The 14,705-nt window shown below is 36.4% G+C and overlaps 1 protein-coding gene and 1 long non-coding RNA gene across 11 annotated transcripts in view; one reads left to right on the forward strand and one right to left on the reverse strand.

Moving 5' to 3' along the window:
- cadpsa (Ca2+-dependent activator protein for secretion a) overlaps window positions 1-14,705 on the forward strand; it is a 137,572-nt gene that overhangs the window by 24,084 nt on the left and 98,783 nt on the right. For all 10 annotated transcript variants that reach the window (XM_073875995.1, XM_073875993.1, XM_073875994.1 and 7 more), the window contains exon 4: window positions 3,233-3,565. In XM_073875995.1, coding sequence (XP_073732096.1) covers window positions 3,233-3,565 — 333 coding nt within the window. The remainder of the gene's footprint in view (window positions 1-3,232; window positions 3,566-14,705) is intronic.
- On the reverse strand, window positions 7,477-11,095 carry LOC141369469 (uncharacterized). The gene is made up of 5 exons (XR_012373195.1): window positions 10,650-11,095; window positions 10,200-10,349; window positions 9,639-9,718; window positions 8,899-9,375; window positions 7,477-8,788 (listed from the first exon to the last, which is right to left on the reverse strand). It is a non-coding gene; the product is annotated as an uncharacterized lncRNA (long non-coding RNA).

Below are 14,705 nucleotides of genomic sequence, written 5' to 3' on the forward strand. Positions count from 1 at the left end.
GATGGTAATTTAATGAAGTGAAACTAATGAGCAAAATGCTTTTGTATTCCGTCACATCTAAAGCCAGCTTTTTCAATTCAATTGAACTTTGATACTCTTACTAAATTTGTGCTGGATGTTCCCTTTCTGTCAACTCATCTCCACTGCTTATCCAGGCATGTTAAGGGAATTGTGTCCATGTGAGGTGGGGCAATATGCAATATGAAAGGTGAACTGTAAGAGAGCACAGATATATTTTAAAGAACAAGAAAATTTAATATTAAATAAATAAAGAGAAAACCTTAAACCCTTCTGTGGTTTCTCAGCCAAGTCACACTGCCAGATGAATTAAAGGAACAGTATGTAGGAAATTTATATAAATTAATCATAAAATGGCCCTGATATGTCAGTAGACATTAAGAAATCATTTTCATTTCAAATACTTATATTACTCACAACAGTGATCTGGCCAAGATATTGTCATTTAAAAAGTGGAGTTGCAGCCCTCAACTGATGTTTATTTTGTAATTGTGTGTATTGGCCACCAGTTGTGTGATTGCAGTACCAGTTTTAGCCACAAGTTTTGTGATTGCAGTACCAGTTTTAGCAGTACAATTGAAAAGACAGCCTTGCAAAGCATAGTTTATTTGACTTGATGTGTACGCAAACCTTTGTCTCATGCGCATTGCGACAAAATGCAATGCATTTCATGGGCTACATACTACAATTCAAAAATCCATCAGTGCGCAGTAGGCGTGCACTCTTCTGATGATGAAAATTGCGTCACGGGCATTGTACACAAACCCCTTGCGTACACATCAAAAATTGATCAATACTTCGGCCTTTATGTCAAATAGGTAATTTTTCAAAATAATGTAAGTTTAAATTAAATACTCATCTGTGATAGGTGTGCGTGAACTGATTTGTATAATTTTGCAATGTTTAGTTGTGCTAAAGGGAGTGTGTGTCTTTTTTTATACACAAGGTAATTGTGGTAAGTGCTAAGAGTCCAGATTCACACAAAGTATGTCGTCCAGAAAGAAACTAATGTGTTTACAGTGTGAAATGCCAAGTCAAGATACTCTAATTTTAAATCAGTTTTTAAAAGCCACTGTTAGAAATTTTATTTTTAGTGGGTCTTTGTGGGCAAAGGTGCTATTTTGATTCTCTTGTTAATGTGATGTCACACAAACATTTTCTAAATGTGTTTGTTAGCACATTGTAGCACTAATGTGGCTAAATATTCTATTGTGCAGACTGTATTCACAGGAATGAAATCTATTTTTAACCAAAAGCAGTACCGGTTTTCACACAGAAAATTTGTTAGTTAAGGTGGGCGGTGCCGGGGGGGTGTGGTAATCAAAGGGGCGGGGCGTACGCGTCATGATGAAAATTAAAATATTTTTATTTAAAACACTCAAATAAAACATAATTTTAAAGAAACTATGACAGAAAATGAACACATACTAGATTATTAATGAATAAAATGTTTTTAACAGATACCTCTAATGGGAATAGCTGCGTGATGAAGTGAAACTAAAGGGTTAATAAACACAAACTAAAGCAAATGTTGCCGAAAGTCTGGCGAACAATGATAGATAGCGCAAAAATGGTAAAAACTGATTATTTCCCACTATTAATTACATTATCTTAAAGGAGTGTAGCATGTAAATAATGCACATAACGTGAGCAAGAGCGCTTAAAAATTATATCTAATCAACAGGCACGTGAAACCTAGCTAGCAGGTTGCGCAAACAACAAAATCACCAGCTAACTTACTTTACATTTGCAAGAACTATAGACTAATACAATAACAGTCTTAAATTAACCAAAAACATAAGTCCACTTAGAGTTCTCACGGACACGTGTTTTATCAACTGGCTATCCTCCAGACATGATGGACCACGTCTTATCTCATTTCGGCCATGTGGCTCGCGTGCACGCTCGCGGTGTGAAGCGTGTACACGCTATTCTCCAAGATGTTTTATCAACTGGCTAGTTATCCTCCAGACAGTGACGGTCCGAACCATGTCTTTCTCATTTCAGCCTGATGGTGCACGTGCCCGCTCGCGGTTTGAAGCACGTCAACTCTATTCTCCGAGATGCACGTGACAGCCTTTTGTGCAGCGAAATGTTTTTTTTTATTGAACGACCTAGTTAAGGCGGTAGGGTTTCCCAGCTTAGGCGGGCCGCCCGAACTGCAAAGTGCTGCGGGAAACCCTGCAGGATCTCATTTGCATTTAAAGATACACACATAAAAACAGCACTTTGGACATGCTTTAACAAATTATCTGTTGGGTATTTCGAGCTGAACAGACACATTCTGGGTACATCCGAGACTTATATTACAACTTGGGCATAATATTCTCAGACAGCAAACGACTCCGAGCTGCTGACTTCATCAAGGATCTGGTGCGGATCCAGCCCAGAATCGTCTGCTGTCTGGTTTGGTCTTTTAATTTAAAAAGTATAATTTCTTTTAAAACACTTGAAGGTTTATCTGTTTGTGAGCATCTAACTTTTGTGTTCAAAAAGCGGTCTAGTCTGTATAGACGGTTTCATCGGACGCACATGCGTTTGTTGCGGTTAAAGGAGCATTTCACCCGTGGAAACATTCATCTTTATTAAAAGTGGATCATATTTGTAGTCAAAATGTAACATAAATTTAGAATTTGGTGCCTATTTGACAGAGAAAAGGAGTGTTTGAAGTCTCACCCCCTCTACAAAGATATAGGACTTCCTTCTTTCAATGATGCAAAATGATGATTTTTACATAATTGAAAGAAGGAAGTGCAACACTGAAATCTGTATTTCTCCCGTCTCAGGGGAAACAGAGGGAATGATGCATGATCATTCGAAAACATGACTGGGGTTCTAACTATACAAAGCTTAATGCAAATGGGTGAAGTGTCCCTTTAAGCGTCTGGTCGGAACTTTACTTCCGGTTACTGTTTGTTTAATGGTCTGACTAGCTGCTAAACTGAACTCTTGAATAAATACCTCATCGAAAATAACAAATGTTTTGGTGTCCTAGGTAATCTATGTGTTGTTTATTTTGCTTTTTATATAAATAAACTACTTTAAAAGGACTTTGTTGTTATTTTTTCCTAGCAGAGTTTACCGGAAGTTAGGTGTTTTCCACGAAAGCCGCTTGTTTATGTTGTTACTGCTGAAACCGTCTACAGTCACATTGTGACATGCATTGTGAAAGATTGTAACACACAGTACTGACATTGCATTTGTTTAATTACAGATATTCCTCAAAAGCGACCGGGTGTCACGCATGGTCCAAAGTGGTGGTTGCTCAGCTAGTGACTCCCGCGAGGTCTTTAAGAAGCACATCGAGAAACGTGTCCGCAGCCTACCAGAGATTGATGGCTTGAGCAAAGAGACAGTCCTCAGCTCGTGGATGGCCAAGTTTGACACCATTTACAGGGGAGAGGAAGACCCACGCAAGCAACAGCAGCGCATGACAGCTAGCGCTGCCTCCGAACTCATTCTCAGCAAGGATCAACTTTATGAGATGTTCCAACAGATTCTTGGCATTAAGAAGTTCGAACACCAGCTGCTTTACAATGCGTGTCAGGTAAGCAGTGGACATCTATGTTTTTTTTAAGTCCGTAGAAGTACAAACAAAAAGGTTATTTGTAGTAAAAAAGTAAAAAATAGGTTCTTCTGAGAACTCTGAATGGGACCCACACTTAAAGAGAATTTCATAAAGACTTAGTGGGATATGGACAAGTGGGAAGACAAAAGCATGGGATCCGGAGGAGGTGTGAACGTAGGAGTTCACTATTCATCGGCACCCCTGCCAGCCAAGAGGGCTGATTCGAGCGCGTGCCATTCTTATTATCTTTTTTTTATTAGCATCAGGAATCCTACTTTGTATGTGGAGATGATGATAACCAAGTAACCGTAGCAACGGTGGACACGGCGGCTGGTTTCTACCTCAAACCAAACCCAACAGCGCAGCGGTCCCGTGGTGCAAACACTAGTGCGTTTAACTCTTCCGGTGCCTTCGCCTTTCTGTCATTCTCACGACTGGTTTATGCTGGGGCGCTTAAATCATTTATTCTTCACAGCAGGTCATTATTTTTGTTTTTCCACGGAGACTTGCAAGCTCCTTCCTACTTTAAAATTAAATCTCGTTGATAGGCAGAGTCTGTGTTAAACAGCTGCGTGTTGACAGTGCGTATGTGCGCCTATGTGTTTAACAGCATTCAGTATCAGTGCATTGGCTGTCTCTTGGGTAGCGGGAGTTTAATCCAATCTATCGACTATTTCCTGAGGGCATTTCAGGAGACCGGTTGTGGATGGCGAGTGACTGACAGCCAATTAAAACAAAGATAGATAGTGCCAGGACAAACATCACTCTTTATCTGACAAACAAGGACCTGTGATACATTTTGGCTCTGTATCTTTTGAAAGTCTCGAGCATCTGTTGCTTATCAGGACAATTAGATATAATTATATTTGCCTCAATATAGATATGTGTGTGGTTGCAATACACAGTGAAAAGATCCAGGTGGTTAATTAAAGGTGCTGTACGCCATGTTAGCTGTTTGTCTAACTTCCGTCAGACTTAGTCACTGAAAAGCAACCCCCTCTGTCCAAAACTGTGCCAGAGATAGCTTGAGGATGAGATGGGCCATTCTTAGAAAAATGAATTGGAGAAATTGTATGATATGCTGCTTTCAATTATGAGTTAGTCATGTTCAAACCTTCTTGACGTAAAGACTGATGAATCATGGCGGACAAATCAAAATGTACAGATGTACAAATTTGCCACACAGATATTTATAAAGTTTATGGCACACCTAAAACTAAAATTTCTCAAATACGTGTTGAGAAGCCGTTTATGTCCAATTTCCAAATAAAATTTCAGAAAAAAGGTCCAAAAGCTGTCCACAGGATCTGTACCCTTTCAAAAGAGTAAAAGAGTGCATATTAGTATATGTGCATATATCGGGGCCGTGGTTGGGCGCTCGCGCTTCTGTGTGCTTGGTTCGGAAGTGTTAGTCAGCTTAAGGAAGATAGTTTTCATGATTTATTGCTCAATATACGTTTTTAAACATCAGTCAGGTCCCCTTACCGTATCTCTCTTAATAATACTTTTAACATCAAGCAGGTATTGCACTTTATTTTCTAATTCTTAAATGTTTTAAATACAAAATCAAAATGTCACGTGCATGTGGATAGACACACAGATAGTTTAAGCATTTAGGACGGTACGCCTCTCAGAAAACGTAAAAATAAAGATAATTTTAGATGACTATTTTGGCCATTAAGGTTGCTAGACGAGAGCTTGTTTTTATGAAAACCTCAATTTCTACCAAAATTGACATTTATACTTTCTTTTGCTTGTAGCTAAAATTAGACCGTGCACATTCTGACTCATTTTAACAGCACGGATCACATATTGGTACCAAATGTGTACCAAAACTTTTTAAAGGATACCATCCCAATTTTTCTGAGAATGTAAGAAATGCGTTTAATCATTAATCTGGATAGTAGGATTAAAGGAAAATTAAGATGAAAAAAGTAATGAGTTGAGGTTAGATTTTTTTTACAGTGTAGCATGTAAATCATATGAATGATTAGTTATTTTTGTTGCTGGTCTTAAAGGAACACGTCGACTTTTTTGGACTTTAACTTATTCACCGTATCTCCCAGAGTTAGATAAATCCATACAGTACCCTTTTCATCTCCATGTGCCCCGCAAGTGTTGCACTAATCACTCCGCCCAAGTAGCTGTGCTTCACCTTCTTAGAATCTAGTTCCCAGTATGTATACCAGTGTTGGGAAATTTACTTTAAAAAAGTAATTAGTTATAGTTACTAATTACTTCTCACAAATAGTAACTGAGTTAGTAACTGCGTTACATTATTATAAAAGTAATTAATTACCAGGAAAAGTAATTACTGCGTTACTTAAATTTTTTTTAAATACTTCAAATAACTTGAATGCCCCTTACAAAATTTAATATGTTAAATGACTAAAATGGACACGAAAGAGAAATCACTAATTATGTGGCAGCATGTGAGGTGCTTTATTAGATCAGAATTACTTGCCACAGACTTTTTCTTCATGGGCATAAGTTGCACATTACACAAACATTCTTGCCTTTCACCTCAACAATGGAAAAGTAGTGCTTTATACTTTGTGTTTGCGACCGCTGAGCTTGTTGTACTTGCCATCGCCCTGTTGCCGGTGTTTTCGGAGTGATTGAAGCATTTTAATGTCAGTAACGATAACGGCGTTATAACGGGGGAAACAGTAATTTATTTGATTACTTGTAACTGAAAAAAATAACGCAGTTACTAACGCCGACAACTTATAACTAGGGCTGTGTTGAAAAAAATCGATTCACAGATTCTGAATCTATTTTCATGTTAATTTCTAAAGATTGATCTGTAACTCTGAGAATCGATTTAATAATTAATAACTTAAACTTGCCGCGTCATTGAATTCATACATGCGCGCGAGGTGGAAGGACATTAAAACAACGAACATAGCGGTCAGTAACGTTAAGCAAGCGGTTGTTTTGAAAACTCTAGAAACGCTCAAAGCTGCAATCTACATGTAAAATAATCCACTCATAATAAATGAAAGAGTTATTTTTGTTATTTTTATAATAAGCGCCAGTGAATCCACCGCGGGTCTGGCAGCGAATCTCTCCCTCCCTCTGTGCTCATGCAGCTGGTGTCACGGGCAGATGTAATGTAATGTATGCATAAATACAAAATACAATGCATACTAAAGCTTCAATAGTCTATAAAATTAATAACTCAATTAAAAACAAGATTCTGTCTATCAAGACTTAATCAGTTGTTATCATCTGGGCATTTTCACTTTAACATTATTTACTTTAAATTGTCCATATTTTAAAACTGTGGTGAGCAGTTAAAAGCTAGTGAGTGGCAAATAACTGCATATTTTTATAATACAAAAACAATATAAACTGAAAAACATGTATACCATGAAATATACCGTTACCATGAAATAAAATGACTCATTCTGTGGAATAGATTTTTGGTCATTCCGCCCACCCCTATCTGGCACCATTTCGGGCTTTTTTCAAAAACACTTATCTAAATCTCGAAGATCGGATCAGATCGAATCGAATCGAATGATGATAATCAATTCAAGATCTTGAGAATCGGAATCGATTCTTGAAATTTGAATCGAAACCCAGCCCTAATTATAACGCCGTTATTCCCATCACCGATGTATACTTTTAAACAGGGATGCCACTAGCAATTCTGGGCCCTACACTCTTAAAAAAAATGGTTCTATATCGAACCAGAAATGGTTCTATCACCCGCTTCATATATGGAACCCCCAAATGGTTCAATATAGAACCACTTTAATGGGTTCATTAAAAAGAACCCCAAATGGTTCTTTGAATCAAAGTTAGATGGTTCTATTTAGAACCATTAAAGGTTCTTTATTATTATGAGTAATTTATTATTGATAAGAAATTATAACCGATCTAGAAAATTATAAAAGTTTACTATTTATTAATTGTATTATACAGAAATATAAATCTATAAAAATTACTTAAAATCACATCTCTTTATTCTGTATTAGACAGCAAAACTTTGGTTTACATTTAAAATGTCTCATTACATTCAACCATTTAGTTATTTAATTATTTCCATTAAGCATTTTCACTTTTTAATAAACATACATATACATATATATATATATTGCATCTCTGTATTAAACAGCTAAACTATTAATTACACTATACATAAAAAATTTTGTTCAAGTTATTTCCCTTACGCATAGATACTGTACAGTATAGGCAGTACTAAGTTTTAGTAACTTTTACATGTGTCTGAAATGATGAAAAGAAATCACGGTAACACTTTACAATAAGGTTAATTAGTCAACATTAGCCAGCTACATTAGTCAACATGAACTAATAATGAACTGCACTTATACAGCCTTTATTAATCTTTGTTAATGTTAATTTCAACAATTACTTATACTTTATTAAAATCTTGTTAACATTAGTTAATGCACTCTGAACTAACATGAACAAGCAATTAAAGCTTAAATTTTTATTAACTAACATTAACAAAGATGAATAAATACTGTAACAAATGTATTGCTCGTGGTTTGTTCAAGTTAGTTAATACATTAACTAATGTTAACTAATGAACCTTATTGTAAAGTGTTACCGAAATCACAATGCATTTAAAGACAATTCATGAACAATCTATTAAATAAAATGACAATTTACACAAGTTGATTGTACATTTGTTTTGTACAGGTATTAAAACTTAAGCATATATTTTATAAATTAATGTCACTGTGTGCTTAATGGCAAAAGGGTATTGAACATTGAGGAGAAAAAAAAACGCAAACAGTTGTCACGGAGTGACTATGCGGGGCGGAACCAAAAGGAGAGTGAAGAGGTTCCGCCCGGACCGGTTTGTACAGACACCGGCACTTCCGGGTTCCCCGGGAATCCCCGCACTCACTGAAACAAGGCACAGCTGTGTGAGTGACATGGCGAGCGATGGTTGGGCGAGCCACGCCATGGAGGAGGATATAAAGAGAGAAGGTAGAAGTTACTGTAACGGTCGCAGAGTCCGAAGAGTCGCAGGCTCTGCTGATCCGGCGACCGCTAGGTAGCGGGCGGAAAGAGTGCGGGGCTGGTCCGGGCGAAAGGACGGCGTGGTTGTGTATAGGAAGTTACTTGTCAGAGTGAAGTTTGATCGCGTTGGATATACGCTGCAGATGCCGGCTGGGTTGTTAGTCGTTCGGGTGCTGAAATACGTAGTTCTGCTACGGCTGGGAGCTGTGGAGGGAGAAGAAACACTGTTCAACAGTCAAGTAAGAACCTCTTGAAACGGAAATACACAAAGCTTTCTTTAAGTGTTGTGCTGTGTCCTTGTCGTCCGTACTCACCTTAGGAGGCTCTTGGACCTTTGTGGATGCCATCAGGGGCCGCCGCGACGGTGTGTGCCCAACCCACCCAGATACGCTCTCTAGCGGTGTTCCAGCTGGAGTCACGTGGAAACCCCTCCAATATCCCTGGCCCCGTAATACTCCCCCTGAGGGCGAGAAGCGAGATTTTTAGATTCCCATTCCCCACTTTAGTTTTAAATAATTTAAATAAAGTTTCTATTTTTATATTTTACTTATCTCTGGTTTGTCTGGTCATTGGGGTGCTTTGGGACCTCCTCGAGGTGGAACTAGGAGGAGCGTGATCCGCGACAGGGGCGGTCCGCTTCTCCGACCTGTGACACAGTCATTCCACAGCCTGTGATGTCAATGTCTTCCACATATTAAGTTCACATTGTCCATTATAAAGTTGATACTTTCAGATTTGAGAAGATCAGGAGAGTCGTTGAACACTATGGTTGGTGTGGGACCTTTGGGTTCCTGTAAAACAAACATTTCACCTTTTAAGTGCTTCTTACCAATTAACAGAAGCCATCAAATAGACTTAAAATTATCCCATAATAACACAAATAAAGTATGACAACTAGGCAAGCGACACTCACGAAAAAACAAGACTCATAATAAATGATGTGTAGCTGTATGCTATTTAAGGGTAAACAGAGTAATATTTTTATATTTGCATTGAATGTTACTTTAAATAAAGTGCCTCAAATGCTAACTAAATTACAGAAGACTATACCTACACTATTTACACAGTCAAGGAAGCTGGGATTTTCTTGAAATAATGCTGGCAATAACATAAGTGCAGCATTCCTCACCAGACCTACAAAGATACAAATTATTGTACATTAGGTACAGAAATCAATTACAGGGACATTTTACTCAAAAAAGAAAACTCATTCACTCACTCGTTATTTCAAATGTTCACAGCTTTCTTTCTTCAGCAGAACACTAACACAAAAAAGATTTTGAAGAATGTCTGTAACCGAACAACTTTGGTAGCAATTTAATGGACACAAAACCAATGCAGGTCAATGGGCACCATTGTTGTTCGATTACCATACTTTTTCAAAATATCTTCTGTTGTGTTCTGCTGAAGAAAGTGACGACAATTTTAATTTGTGGGTAAACTTTAACTCTTTCTCAGCCAGCGTCTCTTAATTAACAAGTTTACTCTTCAATGGCAAGGAAAAAGTTTATACTAACATTATTTTCATATTTTCACTTATACAATTTATAGGTGCTAGAACCTTTACATTGACAATGCAAATAAAGCTACTTTACACTGGACAAAGAACAAGCACCTTCTGTATTTTCCTCTCCAATGAGATTGGCGTAGAGATGTTTTTACTTCCTTCTTTTGCACTCCTGATGATGTTTGGGGCCATTTTATTTAGAGATGTTTCCATGTTCTTCAAGTCTGTTCCAAACCTCATTGTCATTCCATGCAGCATCTTAAAACACAAAATCTTTATATATCCACTTTCAGACAAACAAGTTCCTTAAAGTCTACATTAACTTGAGGTTGCAATTGATGTATTTTTCAAAACACAATGTTCAATAAAAAAATTAGTGTGAAATATACAGAATTTAAATTAAGTCCTCAAACACTTTACAGTCTTTAATGCTAAATTCTAAATGAAATACATACAGTAAGAATTATCATTAAAGCTACAAAACACAGATTTCTTTAATTTTGCTCTTTGATGAACATTAGTGACAGTCAGGTTTACGAGGTCTTTTAAGCACCTTACCTTTTTGCATCAATGGGGTTTATATTTTAAAGCCAGTGACGTGTTTTATCATTTATTAACCATGGTTATCTGTGGGGGAGAGGAAAAAAGCATAAATTACACTTCACAAACCAAATACACATAAAAACCTGAACACGTTTGGTTTTTAAAACATTTGAATGTTAAATGTAAGTGTCTCAACAGCTACCATCACATTAATTATTTGTGTGCATCACAGAAAAAATGCATATCTAACGTTAGACTTGTTGCGGATACAAACGCTGCACTGCAATCGTGCATTTATAATACAGACCGGCGGAATGTTCTCAACTTTGGCCAGCAGTTTCCACTTTCCTTCCGAGTTTAGCTCCAACCCTGATAAAACACTCGTGAACAAGCGAAAAATACTTACGGAATATGTGTAAAACTGCGACAAACATTTACATATAATTTCCCTTCTAACGTTACCGTCTTCCACCCGGTTCCTTTGACCACGCGCTTCACTGAAATGACTGTCTCGAATTTCGTCTCCTTACAACACAGTTGTCTTATTGTAATTGGCAATTTAATTTAAAATTACAAAGAAATAAAGCGAGGCTGTAACGTAATTCATTAAAACCCGGAACAAAATGTATTTAACAGAGCTTTTATAACTGACGGTTGACGAAGCCCGTCAGTGCTTCAACGTTACCAGCAGTATTTTTTACCTGAGGTAAATATTATAAATGTAGCTTCTAGTATCACTATTTAGCACAACACATACTCTAACAAAATAAATATTAATTAATTATACTAAATGTTTCAGTAATATCGTTTCAAAAATGTAAAGTTGACTTACCTCAGGGTACAAACAAATGCCGGTCCGGAGTCCGAACTCCTCACCTCAGTTTGAAAAAAAACTGTCACGTCACGAGGCTCATCTTCGCTTATGGTGCAATGCATATATACGCCACCAGAGGGCACTTTTGCGATTATTTGTTTTTAATGCCCCTTCAGGTTAAATTCAACAAACATTGACAATTTAGAATGTACAAAATAAAGAAAACACCTGGTAATTCACCAAAAACGCAAACTGCACTGTAAGTTTCATGCTAATGTACAAACTTGCATAAAAAAGCTCACAGGAAATAAATCATACACTAAATATTAATAGCCTATTTGTTGACTCTCTCTTTATTTGACCACAGCCTATTGACACAAAAAGGTTTGTGAATGAGTTGTGTAGGTTTGTAAATGAGTTGTGTAGGTCTGCAATTATTGTGTAATCTTTAGTTTACACTTCAGTCACAAAACGTGAATAATAGAACCATTTTAATAAAAATGGTTCTTTGCCTTCCAAGGGTTCTATATGGAACCCTTTTTTTGGTAAAAGGTTCTATTGGCCAAGTATAGAACCCCACGGTTCTATATAGAACCTCAAGGAACCTTTTTTTTTTAGAGTGTATGAAAGAATATGAGGTTGTGCCTCCTACCACTATCTATCTATCTCTGTGTGATACGGTGAATAAGCTAAAGTCCCAAAAAGTTGGCGTGTTTCTTTAAAACTTGACCGTCTGTGATCACTATAACTTTTTATTGTATAGGAAATGTGTGTGTGGAGATCTATTTCTTAAATGAATTCAACATCTGTGTTTACAACAACATAATAACAGAATGTGTTTTAGGTGTTAACTGTTCCTTTATAGGGTGTGAATGATCTGTGTTTGCGCTCTATGTTTGAAGTCTAATGCAGGTATCTCAGTATTGTACCACGCACAACACAGGATCAAACCTATTACTGAAATTCCCTAGTGGTGGGGGACGGTCATGGGTGATATATCCACCTCACATAACACAGCAGGAAACCTACTCAGTTCTTTGTCAGTCATGAACTGTGTGTCATGATGACTTCCACCGCTGTTAGATTTTCTCTTTCTTTCTTTCATTCATCTCGTCCTATTCATTGTTCTAGGAAATATACATTTTAATTAACGAATACGTTTTACCTTAAATTTATGACTATAACTGGAACTAATTGGATTTCAGCCATTTGCTCGGGATATGCATCTCACTGTGGGCGTTTCTATGTGGGAAGCTTATTGTGTTGAATGAGATTTGTCATCCCGGCCTCGGCTTTGGTTAATGAAAGCCCAATCTGATGCAATTAACGTGAATAGCATATACAAGAGCTGCAGCAAGGTGACATGACCTGGATGTGTGCTCTCTAAATGATTGCTGTAGTGAACTATACAAATCACTGATGGCTCTACACATTGAGCACATGCACTTTAACAAACGCCATTTCTACCTGAATGCATTTATGACAGAGACTCTCTATGTATCACCGAAAAGTCAACACAGAAATGGCAAAACAACTACAAAGCCTTTTCAAATGCTTTTCTATAGAAGCCGCTGAAATGAGCAGACGCTGGCTGCCTGGTGCCGCGAGGACAGCTGTTGCCACTCATTTAATGCTCATCAAAGCTCATTGTGTCATCTGTATTCTCTGAAATGCAGATAACACAATGGGATTTGAGAGCTGTAGGAATACCACATGTGCGGTTACGTTTCTCTTTGCAAAATCCTTCTGCGCATATGATGTGTGTACAAGGCAAAAATATTTTTATGAATTTACCAGAGAAGATTACAGTATATTTACATTCATGCATTATGCAGATGCTTTTTATCCAAAGAGACTAATCATATGGGTCATTCTACAAAAAAGGTGGAAATGCGTGTCCCTTGCTTTTGCAGACGCCTTAATCATTTAATTTGACCCAATAATCCCATAATGATATATATTTAATAAATATATGTCCTTAAAATGATGATAGAGTTTATATTATTTTTTTAAATGTCTGGTTCTGAAAATTGCCCTGTCCCTTTGATTATACATGGAAGTTGAACTGTGAACTTATTATTTAAAACCATGTTTTTTATAAAACAGATCTAATTTACATGTACCTTTAACCCTGTATGAATTTACTACAACACTGAAATGGTAAAAATACACTATTAATATATATCAAATAAATATTTGTCCCCCAAATTTATGTCATTGTTGTTACCCTACCCAAAGCACTTTTATTTTGAAACAACGCATCAGCTCTTTTAAGTTTTTCATGGGTCAAGAGGTCATTGAAAGAAGTGCAGTGGAGGAAGGCAAAAGGTTTTTGAGGTTCTTACCTTATTTGTCTAAAATATCATGATATATCTAAGAATTTTGAGATAAGATTTTTGGGATGTCATTAGTGTTACTCTTTTTATAGGGAGTGTTAAGATCTTTACATAAAAATACAATATACTGAATAAGTATGTGATTATTACATCTCTGATGAAATAGCATATGGCTAATGGCAGCCATTTTGTTAAAATATTATTTTTTTTCTGTAAATTGTCATTGGTGTTATCATCATTGGTGTTACCATCATTGGTGTTACCGTCATTAGTGTTACTTCTCTAATGAGAACTTCCTAGGCACTATTCCTTTAAAGGACCAACATACAGTAAAAGCATTAAAACAAAACAAGATGGAAAATTTTATGAAATTTGGTAAGTTTTATCATATTCATTATCTATTATTATATTCTAATTTCATCATTGGTGTTACATTGTGTCATTGGTGTTAAACCAAGTTTTGGTGTTCTGAATGTATTTTCTTGTACTTTATAGTAATATTTGTTGTTGATATGGAATGTAAGACATTGTTCATATTTCAGTCTTTGCATCAAAGCCTTTTTGGTTGAATATTTTTGTTTTTGTTGGTTTTAAAGAAAACTGAGAATCAAATAATTTCATACAATGCTGGGTAAAGATGAAGATTTTAATTAAACAAATATTAATAATCAATTATTTTTCTTGCTGTTATCATTCCTCTACTCAACCTTTAACTAAATACACAAGCTGTAATGAGAAAAAATATTTAGTATCAACATTAATGTTGTTTAAATCACAGGTAACACCAATGACAAATAAATGACTCATGGATTTTTTATTAAAATGTTTTAAAAAGTTACAAATAGATTAAGCTCCCTGTTTTGCGGATTCATAGATTTGACAAGTTAATAATGCTATTAAAGAAGTTTTGGGTATGTTGAA

The sequence above is a fragment of the Misgurnus anguillicaudatus genome, chromosome 14, assembly GCF_027580225.2.
Source record: "Misgurnus anguillicaudatus chromosome 14, ASM2758022v2, whole genome shotgun sequence".
NCBI lineage: Eukaryota > Metazoa > Chordata > Actinopteri > Cypriniformes > Cobitidae > Misgurnus > Misgurnus anguillicaudatus.